The 12469-nt window shown below is 43.2% G+C and overlaps 1 protein-coding gene across 2 annotated transcripts in view; it reads left to right on the top strand.

Moving 5' to 3' along the window:
• Positions 1 to 12469, top strand: part of DAAM1 (dishevelled associated activator of morphogenesis 1) — a 287972-nt gene that overhangs the window by 253950 nt on the left and 21553 nt on the right. For both annotated transcript variants that reach the window (XM_067463067.1, XM_067463068.1), the window contains one exon: positions 2354 to 2457. In XM_067463067.1, the coding sequence (XP_067319168.1) occupies positions 2354 to 2457 (104 nt within the window). The remainder of the gene's footprint in view (positions 1 to 2353; positions 2458 to 12469) is intronic.

The following is a 12469-nucleotide window of genomic DNA, read 5'->3' as shown; positions in this document are numbered from 1 at the left end:
AGGCCTGGTTTGACAAAGACAGCACTTCCATACTGCGCATGTGGTCTTTCCGCTACTAGGATCATTCCTGGAACTTTGGGTCGTTTCTGTCGTTCATCCCTGTGTGTTTCTTGGACACACAGCACGTCACATTTCTTATCTCGGCACAGTTCACAGAGCAGTTGTTCTTTGGCAGCTGACATTCCTTCGATGTTGATTGCGATTATTGTCATGGTTGGTCCTGAAAAGGACCGTTGGTTGTTTTGCTTCCTTGTTTGCATGCTTCAAGTTGTCTCCGGTTGCTTCTGGGTTGAGAGAATCGGCCGTCTACGAAGACGTTGCCCAGGGGACGCCCGGATGTCTTGCAATCCTGCGAGGAGGCTTCTCTCATGTCCCCCATTGCAGCAGTACTTTAATACCAGAGATTCAAGAGTCTTGGATTTCTCACTTTGTATATGAGACTAAATCAAGTTATCGTTTGTTAAATTGTGTCTTTTTCTCGTGTCCAAACTTACCTTTGCAAACATACAATATTTGCAACCCAAACAATATTTTATCTGTAACTAAAAAAACATCTGTTCATTGACCATGAAAATGAACAAAATCTGGCTACCAGTACTAAAAAACTCTAAAATTAGAACAGCACAACAACAGAGAGGAAACAAACAAGGACATGTAATCACCTCTCAACAAAAGATTGCTCCAGGCACTCCCAGGCAATCAAATGCTGACAAGGTGGTCAGTTGAAACATTCACACCTAGCTCCAGCAGACAAGAGTCCTTTGCTCCACCCTGACCATTCCACAGATATATAAACCCTTTTTCCTAGTTCCAACAGACCTCACTACCTCTGAGGATGCTTGCCATAGATGCAGGCGAAACGTCAGGAGAAAATGCCTCTACACACATGGCCATATAGCCCGGAAAAACCTACAACAACCCAGTGATTCCGGCCATGAAAGCCTTCGAGAATACAAAAGCATCCTTGTTTATTATCCCAAAGCTTGCACGAGTATATATGGTTCTAACTGGCACCCGAAAAAGCAGGTAGAAAAACTATATCCAAGGGGAAAATAATGCCACTCTCCTTGTATAGATCATTTGCAACTGCAATCAGTCTTAGTAGCAATCCAACAATATCTAGAAAGTACCATGAATGCAGTCTCTATACTAAGTTCACCAGCGGTTTGATTCAAAATAATGTGGGTTTGAATGAGAAGATCAATTTAGGTTATTCCTGATTTCCTGTGACACTCAGAGGTCTTTCCTAACCGAGTTGTTTCCAATCCCTGTTTAACTATTGATGTCAGAATTTGAACTTGTGGTCTTTTGTGTACATAGTATGTGCTTTCCATTGAACTATATAGCTCTTAGGTTCTTGTAGGTTTTTTCGGGCTATAGGGCCATGTTCTAGAGGCATTTCTCCTGACGTTTCACCTGCATTTTTGGCAAGCATCCTCAGAGGTAGTGAGGTCTGTTGGAAATAGGAAAATGGGTTTCTATATCTGTGGAATGACTGGGGTGGGGCAAAGAGCTCTCTGCTGAAGCTAGGTGTGAATGTTTCAGCTGACCACCTTCATTAGCATTTGAAGGCCTGGCTGAGCCTGGGAAAATGTTCTGTTGAGAGGTGTTAAGATGTGCCTAGTTGTTTCCTCCCTACTGTTTTGCTGTTCTAATTTTAGAGTTTTTTAATACTGGTAGCCAGATTTTGTTCATTTTCATGGTCTCCTCCTTTCTGTTGAAATTGTCCACATGCTTCTTGTGGATTTCAATGGCTTCTCTGTGTAGTCTGACATGGTGGTTGTTGGTGTGGACCAGCATTTCTGTGTTCTCAAATAATATGCTGTGTCCAGGCTGGTTCATCAGGTGCTCTGCTATGGCTGACTTCTCTGGTTGGAGTAGTCTGCAGTGCCTTTCATGTTCCTTGATTTGTGTTTGGGCAATGCTGTGTTTGGTGGTCCCTATGTAGCTCTTTTTCTTCTCAAAAGCCACATCAGGTTTGGAAAGTCCAAAGGTATTTCTGCCAGCATCCTTGCTGCTGGTAAAATAGCTTTAGACGGAATATGGCAATTTGTGTATGCCAGGGAAGCCTTTCCGTGTTCCTCAATGTCTACACACTTGTGGGTTCTTAAATCTTTCCATCTGGATAAATATTTATACACTTGTAACTAATAGCCTCCTCGCACACGCACATACACAAAGAACATTCCAGTTTATGAAACAGCTGATTGTGCTTCAGTTGCAGGCTCTGGATTTTAATCATCGGCTTCAGTAAAAGTTCTTGATGGATGCTGGGTACGTTGGCATGCCCCGGAAGCTCCGAAATGCCCTTGCGCATCAGCTTATTAATGCATTCTTTTCATGCTTCTTGCAGAAAGAAGACTCCCTCGACGACACGCTGAGCGCCAGGCATAAAGTCAAGGAGCTTTCGGTCATAGATGGACGGAGAGCTCAGAACTGCAATATTCTTCTCTCAAGGTATCGCTTTGTTGCTCTCTCCCCTCTACGGGAACTGCTTGTTCTGGGACTCTAGCTGCAGGACGTCTCCTTTAATATTTAAAGATGCTTTCAGGGTCAAGTACAGGCACACCCTGTGCGGAGTGACTCATTGCATAGAGAAATAAATATAGATGTGGTTCCGTAGGCAGGTAGAAATACGTTCTCTATATGTGTATATGTATTAATGAAATATAGCCAATCTGCCAGGAGGAATACCATATATGGCTGCAAAATTCATGAATTCCATTGGGCTTCTCAATCCATAGATTCTGCATCTACAGGTTCAAACTCTCAATTATTATTATTATTATTATTTGAAACACAACAAGATCTGCCAATCTGCCAGGAGGAATACCATATATGGCTGCAAAATTCACAGGAATTATGCCAATGAATTCCATTGGGCTTCTCAATCCATAGATTCTGCATCCACAGGTTCAAAGTCCCAATTATTATAATTATAATAATAATAATTATTATTATTATTATTTGAAACACAACAAGATGAGGACACAGCAAACAAGATTTTATTTATTTATTTATTTATTTACTGCACTTGTAGACCGCCGTTCTCAGCCCTAGGGCGACTCACGGCGGTGTACAACATATAAAACAGGTACAATTTGCAATATCACAAACAACAATAAACAACATCACTATCAATAATACCATTACACTAAATCATTTGCGACGTCTCATCATTGAATCACAATCCAAATCTCATTATCCATGTTCCGTTCCAATCGTCATTGCCAATTGTTGCAGCATTTACTCAAACGCCTTCTCAAACAACCACGTCTTTAGCCTCTTGCGGAATGTCATAAGGGAGGGCGTCAGTCTGATGTCCACAGGGAGGGTGTTCCACAGCAAGGAGCCACCACCGAGAAGGCCCTGTCCCTAGTCCCCGCCAGGCGTGCCTGTGAGGCAGGCGGGATCGAGAGAAGGGCCTCCCCGGACGATCTCAAAGTCCTCGTGGGCTCATAGGCCGAGATGCGGTCAAACAGGTATTTTGGGCCGGAACCATTTAGGGCTTTGTAGGCCAACACCAGCACCTTGAATTGGGCCCGGTAGCAGATCGGCAGCCAGTGGAGCTGGTACAACAAGGGCGTTGTATGCTCCCTGCGTCCCACTCCTGTTAGTAACATGGCTGCCGCGCGCTGGACTAGCTGGAGCTTCCGGGCCATCTTCAAGGGCAGCCCCACGTAGAGAGCGTTGCAGTAGTCAAGGCGGGATGTGACCAGAGCGTGTACTACCCTGGCCAAGTCAGACTTCCCAAGGTACGGGCGCAGCTGGCGCACGAACCTGAGCTGTGCAAATGCTCCCCTGGTCACCGCTGAGACCTGGGGATCCAGGCTCAACGATGAATCCAGGATCACACCCAAGCTGCGAACCTGCGCCTCTGCTGGCTGTTGTATTGGATCACACATTGGACACTTCCCAAGTGTCTAGGACTGTGTGATGTATCGGTGAATAATGTGTGCAGATCCCAGTAAGGTGGCCTTCTGCAGCTAGCAGATGGTAATTTTGTCAGTGCTGATTGTGTTTAAGTGCAGGCCAAGGTCTTTAGGCACTGCACCCAGTGTGCCGATAACCACTGGGACCACCTTTACTGGCTTGTGCCAGGGTCTTTGCATCAATAATAATAATAATAATAATAATAATAATAATAACAACAACAAAACAACAACAACAACAACAACAACAACTTTATTTGTACCCTGCTACCATCTCCCCAAGGGACTCGGTGTGGCTTACATGAAGCCAAGCCCACAATACATCAATAAACAAAACATCAATAAAACAATCAATACAATACAATTCATATAAATCATAAAATAGGCAATAAACAATCAACAGTGGCATACAAGCATTTAAAACCAATGGCCAGCTTTTTGGCTTAGAAATGGAGATGAGCACCAACACCCAGAGTTGGAGATGATTGGACTTAATGGCAGGGGAAAACCTTTATAAAACATTGAAACCAAACCCACTAAAAACATAGCATTAAAACATCAATCAAAATCACATTATCCCTTGTCTTAGACCATGCTGAGTGGAGCTGATAGGAATTGTCACTCAAAATTTCTGGAAGACCAAAATTCCCCTACCCGTATCATAGACATTTGGCCACAAGCGAATGGGAGTTTTGTTTGATCCAGCCCTTTTCTTCCTGATGTTTGTATTTTTATAGCCATGCATTTATTTCAGAAAGCAGCACATAGTTATACAGAACACTTTTGAAAGATAGGATGGGAATCAGTACAGTGGTTGAGATTGTGGTGATAGGTTGTCATTGGTTAGTCTATCTCACTGGACTTCTCTCAGACTAATCTCCCTGGCAGGATTTTTGGGAGGATCGTAGAATTATAGAATCATAGAATCAAAGAGTTGGAAGAGACTTCATGGGCCATCCAGTCCAACCTCCAAGAAGCAGGAAAATTGCATTCAAAGCACCCCCAACAGATGGCCATCCAGCCTCTGTTTAAAAGCTTCCAAAGAAGAGAGTTGGAAGAGACCTCATGGGCCATCCAGTCCAACTTCCAAGAAGCAGGAAAATTGCATTCAAAGCACCCCCAACAGATGGCCATCCAGCCTCTGTTTCAAAACCTCCACCACACTCCGAGGCAGAGAGTTCCACTGCTGAACAGCTCTCACAGTCAGGAAGTTCTTCCAAATGTTCAGATGGAATCTCCTTTCTTGAAGTTTGAAGCCATTGTTCTGCGTCCTTGTCTCCAAGGAAGCAGAGAAAAAGCTTGCTCCCTCCTCCCTATGACTTCGTCTCACATATTTATGCATGGCTATCATGTCTCCTCTCAGCCTTCTCTTCTTCAGGCTAAACATGCCCAGCTCCTTAAGCCGCTCCTCTTGGGCTTGTTCTCCAGGCCCATGATCATTTTAGTCGCCCTCCTCTGAAGCGTGTTAAATTCCAGGGATGGTAAATCAAAAAATTGGCTCTTGAGAAGACTCTTTGGCATATTCAGAGCACCGCCCTAAAAGCATCCTTTTTTATATTTCATTTTTCTTCCACCACTGAGTTGATGAAAGATTTCTCCATTCAAAGAGTCAACCAGGACCAGTTCCTCATTTATCCTAGACATTTATAAACCCCAGCCAGATATTGTCTGGCATGCAACTGAGAAAGAGCTTGCCTTGCGAGATACTTTATCTCTTTCTGCCTGACTTTCGTACTCTGGGAAAAATGATTGTACAGTGAGGTCATATTAGATTTCTTCTCATGCTGGCAAATGTTTGTGCTACTCAGTCCCTCCTCTCTACATACACACAGAGAAAGTTTCCTATGAGTACAGCATAACCATGTATGGCTTCAGCATTTTGAAGCCAACCCTTCCCATCGGGTGGAGAGAGTGTTAAGTGTAGGTCAGCTTTGCCCCTGGGTCAGGTATGCAACCTTGAACCTTCCTTCGTTGAAGACTTTGTTTGGAGATTACTAGTCATTGGACTTTCTGACAACCTTCCAGTTCTAGGATCATGGGATAGCTGTGTAGGGTTTTGTGTTGATTTTTCTTTTTCCTCCTTTTCTTCTCTTCCTGAAGAAGGGAAGGCTGAGAGGAGACATGATAGTCATGTATAAATATGAGAGGAAGTCATAGGAAGGAAGGAGCGAACTTATTTTCTGCTGGCCTGGAGACCAGGACACAGAACAATGGCTTCAAGCTACAGGAAAGGAGATTCCACCTGAACATTAGGAAGAACTTCCTGACTGTGAGAGCTGTTCAACAGTGGAACTCTCTGACCCGGAGTGTGGTGGGGGCTCCTTCTTTGGAGGCTTTTAAACAGAGGCTGGATGGCCATCTGTCGGGGGTGCTTTGAATGTGTAGGTGGGGCAAACTTTTGTTGAGAGGTAATTAGATGTCCTTGTTTGTTTCCTCTCTGTTGTTGTGCTGTTGCCTCTAATTACCTCTCAACAAAAGTTTGCCCCAGGCGCAGTCAGGCCATTGTATGCTAATCAAGGTGGTCAGTTGAAACATTCACACCTAGCTCTAGCAGAGAAGAGTCCTTTGTCTCACCCTGGTCATGCCACAGATATATAAATCCTTTTGCCTAGTTCCAACAGACCTCACTACCTCTGAGGATGCTTGCCAAAGTGCAGGCGAAATGTCAGGAGAGAATGCCTCTAGACCATGGCCATACAGCCCGAAAAAACCTACAACAACCCAGTGATTCTGGCCATGAAAGCCTTCGACAATACATTGTTTGGCTAGGTTCCTGCCCAAAATCATATTGTTCCACTTCTATATTTGTTTAGTTCCCAGACGCATACATTTCCACCCCCATGAGGGTATTGCTCTGTCTCATCAAAGCCCCCTCCCAATGCCTGTCAGGCTTTGCGAGCCACAGTGTCCCATTGACAAGTTTTCAAGGCTTAAATCCTTGCGGCCGTCCAAGCCGTGACCCAGTTCCACCCGGCAGCTGTTGCCAACAAAGATAATTACTGTGGCTTCTTTGGATAGGCTTATAGCTTTTTTCTGGCCTCTTTCCCATCACATTGTCAGAGAAGAGGTTGTTCTGTTTTGGCACCGCAAGACGTCTTGTGCTTCCACTCCTCCCTCCTCTATATACATTCAAGAACTCTCTTGGGGCATGTTCTTGCAGAGCTTTTTGTGTCCTTGTTCTTTTTTTCCAGGCCTAGATCACATCCCGACGCCCAAAGGCCACATGATGAGTTTGCTGAAACCGAGCAGCTTCTCTCACTAGATCATGCATCAGGCCCATTGCTTGAGACATCCTCTCACATGATGTGCATTTCCCCAATTAATCTCCAGTTCCCACAATTAGTTATTTGTAATTCAGGCAGGCTCTGGCTTTTATTACAGCATGAGAATAAGAAAGAGGTTTCCTTTAAAATATTTTTATTAAGTTTTCAAAAGAATACAATTTTATTTCTTGTCTTCTACCAGCTCTCTATGAGTCATGAGTCTGTGGCCCATACATTGGCCAGCACATGTTTTATATAATCTTTATGATTATTATGAGCTCTTAGCTTTCTTGTAATTTGTCTTGAGCAATGAGAAGAAGTGGGTAATATATTTATTATTATTTGAAATACAACAAGATGAGTCCACAGCAGACACTCTGCTGGCTGTTGTATTGGATCACACGTCGGACACTTCCCAAGTGTCTAGGACTGTGTGATGTATCAGCGGATAATGCGTGCAAATCCCAGTAAGGTGTCCTTCTGCAGCTGGCAGATGGTAATTTTGTCAGCGCTGATTGTGTTTAAGTGCAGGCCAATGTCTTTAGGCACTGCACCCAGTGTGCCAATCTCTGGTGTGCCGATCCTCTGGACACAAATGCCATACATAGAGGTAACATGTTTAATACACTTATAAAATGTGCGATACACTCATAAATCTAGTTGAAGGTTATGTGATTTGCATGTCAGAATGGGGGACACTTTAATCCACTAAATATGAAAATTAGGGCCAGAATGCTATTGGGACCCTGCAGTCCCAAGAGCAGTCACAGTGTAGGTTTAACTTTTGTGGATTGGATTATTTGAGGATTTTATTGATGTGTTCTAGCAATCTAGCAAAAGTTGACCATAAAATCATATTGGAGGTCCTCCAGCATGGCTTTATGGTCAATTTCAAGAGTTGGTTGACCATAGGCTAACACAAGAGGACCTAGAGGTCCCTAGGGAGGTGTTCTCCAAGACAGAAATATATAACCAAATGATGTCCACTCTTTGGTTCTCCAGATGTTTTGGACTTCAGCTCTCAGGGTTCCTGTTGAGATTTGGAGTCCCCAACACCTGGTGAACCAAAGAGTGGACACCAAAGATCTAACCTAACCTCAATAAATGTTGAGGAATTATTGTAATTGCAAAAGTAGTCCTTTTTCTTAGAGGTTGTACAAGTGGGGTCCCTAGTTTATCACACACAGATCATTTTTTCACAGTTTTGAATTGCCATTTGCTGTTGCATAACAAGACCATAATGGCCACTAATGCAATCGGTTGGGCAACTCTGAGACCCAGCATGCCGATCACCAATGGGACCACTTTTACTGGCTTGTGCCAGAGTCTTTGCAGTTCCATCTTTAAATCCTCACATCGTCTCAGCTTTTCCAGTTGTTTCTATTCAATCCTGCTGTCACCTGAGATTGCAACATCGACGATCCATACTTTGTTTTTTAACATGATTGTGAGGTCAGTAGTATTGTGCTCCAAAACTCTGTCTGAATTCAGAAGGCCCAGAGTAGTTTGATGTGTTCATTCTCTGTAACTCTTTCTGGCTTGTAATGCCACCAGTTCTTTGTTGCAGGCAGATTGTATTTGAGACACAAGATCCAATGAATCATCTGAGCAACGATGTTATGCCTCTGCTTGTAGTCTGTCTGTGAAATCTTCCTGCAGCAGCTGAGGATGTGATCTTTCATTTCATCTGCTTCCTTGCAGAGTCTACACTTGGGATCTGTCATTGACTTTTCAATTCTGGCTTGTTGTTGTTGTTGTTGCTGTGTTGTTATTTTCCTGCTTCTTGGCAGAGGGTTGTACTGGATGGCCCATGAGGTCTCTTCCAACTCTATGATTCTATGATGATGGTGGTGGTGGTGGTGATGATGATGATGATGATGATGATTTGTTGTTATTTTGTTGCCCTGTTAGCCCTGTTTCTGAGTATATCTGACCTGCTGATTCCAAAAATGGCACCAGTTTTCCCCTATCAGCTCTAGTTTTCGAGATACAGAACATGCTGCATCTGCGAATTGCCATCTGCTCACCCATATCTAAGAAACAACAGCTGATGCAGTCTATCCAATACATTTTTTCCCAAAGCATAGACACCCAGGTTTTTGTTGTTTTGTTTTGTTTGGCTATGTTATGGGGTTGCAGTATGAAAGAAACATTTTCATATCCCATTGCAGATGTGCATGAACACAAACCTCTCTTCCTCAGTACTCCTGCGGGTTCAAATCGGGGAGACAATATTTATATTGTTTACAAATTGTAGGTATGCCTCACCTATCTGTTAGTAAGCTTGGGACAATGTAAACAGATCTCTTCCTATGTACTTCAGCTTCATGACAACCTTGTAGATAGAACCATAGAATCATAGAGTTGGAAGAGACAGCCCCATTCTGCCAAGAAGCAGGAAAATCGCTTTCAAAGCACCCCCAATAGATGGCCATCCAGCCTCTGTTTAAAAGCCTCCAAAGAAGGAGCCTCCAGTACACTCCGGGGCAGAGAGTTCCACTGCTGAACAGTTCAGGTGGAATCTCCTTTCCTGTAGTTTGAAGCCGTTGCTCCGCGTCCTAGTCTCCAGGGCAGCAGAAAGCAAGCTTGCTCCCTCCTCCCTATGACTTCCTCTCACAAATTTAGATAGGTCAGGTAAGAGGAGATAGTGACAGGCCAAACATCACCTGGGGAGTTCATTAAGCAGGTGATCTGAATCGCTTAGGTATATTACTCTGTGAACTATTCCATATTGTGCAACTTTGACTTTTCATAATCAGGACTTTATATTTCTGTTGATACACCTAGAATTGCATTGGCTTTTTTTGGCTGCTACATTACGGTGCTCAGAGTGCATATTTACTCTGTATGTTAGGATAGAATTGTATAATGAGTGACTGAAATAGAAGCCCCCAGTGGTGCAATGGGTAAACCCTTGTGCTGGAAAACTGCTGGGAGTGGGGTGAGCGCTCATATTTCAGCTCCAGCTTCTCTTGCGGAGACATGAGAGAAGCCTCACACAGGATGGTAAAACATCCTGGCGTCCTCTGGGCAATGTCCTTGCAGATGGCCAATTCTCTCACACCAGAAGCGACTTGCAGTTTCTCGAGTTACTCCTGACACACACACACACACATACAATCTGAAATACACACATGATCCCGAACAGTTATCTATTGTAAAACCTTGAAATTAGGTGTGTGCAACATGTTGCCCTTCAGATAGTGAATCATCCAACAATAGGCTTGGAAGTGACCTCCTAGGGTTGTCCTACCCAAACATGCAGGAATACATAGTCAAAGCCCTCCTGACAGATCATAGAATCAAAGAGTTGGAAGAGACCTCATGGGCCATCCAGTCCAACCCCCTGCCAAGAAGCAGGAATATTGCATTCAAATCACCCCTGACAGATGGCCATCCAGCCTCTGTTTAAAAACCTCGAGAGAAGGAGACTCCACCACACTCTTGGGCATCATATTCTACAGTCAAACAGGTCTTACCATCAGGAGTTCTTCCTCATATTTGGGTGGAATCTCTTTTCCTGTAGTTTGAACCCGATGCTCCTTGTTTTGGTTTCTGGAGTAGCAAAAAACAAGCTTGCTTATTCCTCAGTATGACAATATCCTTTCTTCATTGGGCTTAGACAGTGAGGAGAGGTGACATGACTTGCATTTGGAGAGCCTCAACCAACCTCCTATGGTCTAAACCTGACACCAGCAAAAATCCAACCATAGGGATTTTGAATCAGCTGAGTAGCTGTTGATCAAAAGCAAGAAAACAACGCTCCCTGCTGGCTATTGCATTTTTCTTTGCATTTAACATTTCTCTCTCATTTCTGATCCAAGATTGACTGAGCTTCGCTGTAGTTGGCTGAGGATAATGGGAGAAATCAGGAGTTACAGTGATGCCATACTAGCCAGTCTGTCCCTTGCTGTAAACTCAAGAATTGGCTCAAGATTGCAAAACATCGCCCATTCTTTTCCAAGAATCAGTTTTACCTTCTGCTTTCTGTTTATGTATTATTATTTACTAGCCGTTCCCTGCCACGCATTGCTGTGGCCCAGTGTGGTGATCTGGAAAATAAAGTAATGAGAAAGTGTTGGTTTCTAATATATGTAATTTCTTTATGCTTGTGTGTAAACAGTACTTTTTGTTTGTTTCTTTGTCAGTGTTGATGTAGAGATTGTCTGGTTTGCCTACTTTGGAATATGGAACATATAATTGTCCTTCTTTAAGGGTCCCTTTCAAATCTATGATACTATACCTGTCATATGTGTGTGTATCATATATATCTATCTATGACTGGATGGCTCTTTGTCAGGAGGGCTTTCATTATGTCTTCTTGCCTTGGTGAAGGCAGCATTTCTCAACCCTGGGGGGGGGGGTCATGAGGGGGTGTCAGAAGGTTCACCAAAGACCACTAGAAAAGACAATATTTTCTGTTGGCCATGGGGGTTCTGTGTGGGAGGTCTGGCACAATTCTATCGTTGGTGGGGTTCCAAATGCTCTATTATTGTAAGCGAACTATAAATCCCAATAACTACAACTCCCAAATGTCAAGGTCTATTTCCCCCAAACTCCATCTGTGTTCATATTTGGGCATATGGAATATTCATGCCAAGTTTGGTCCAGATCCATCATTGTTTCAGTCCACAGTGCTCTCTGGATGTAGGTGAACTACAACTCCCAAACTCAAGGTCAACGCCCACCGAACCCTTCTAGTGTTTTCTGTTGGTCATGGGAGTCCTGTGTGCCACATTTAGTTCAGTTCTATCATTGGTGGAGTTCAGAATGCTCTTTGATTGTAGGTTAACTATAAATCCCAGCAACTACAACTCCCAAATGACAAAACCAATTTTTTCAGTGATGGTCACTCGTTGGCCTGATCGGTGTATTGTGTTCAAATTTGGTATCAATTCGTCCAGTGGTTTTTGAGTTATGTTAATCCCACAAACGAACTTTACATTTTTATTTATATAGATTTCAAGCATTTATACCCGTCCTTCTCGACCTTCGAGGAGGGACTCAGAACAACTTCCAAACAGGCAACAATTCAATGCCAAACATGATATAAAACACATAATAAATACATCCATTTACATTAAAATAGTTAAGAATATATACTTTAGAACTAGTTTGCCAGATTAAAATCACCAGATTAAAATCGTCGTCCAAAATAGTCCAATAAAATCTTGTCTTCCCAATAAAACAACTATTCTGTGAATGCATGATTCCATAACCAAGATTTAAGTTTCTTTTGGAAGGTCAGAAGGGAGGGGTTAGATCTAACCTCAT

Source organism: Anolis sagrei, chromosome 1 (assembly GCF_037176765.1).
Source record: "Anolis sagrei isolate rAnoSag1 chromosome 1, rAnoSag1.mat, whole genome shotgun sequence".
Taxonomy (NCBI): Eukaryota; Metazoa; Chordata; class Lepidosauria; order Squamata; family Dactyloidae; genus Anolis; species Anolis sagrei.
This window is presented reverse-complemented; position numbering and strand designations above follow the sequence as displayed.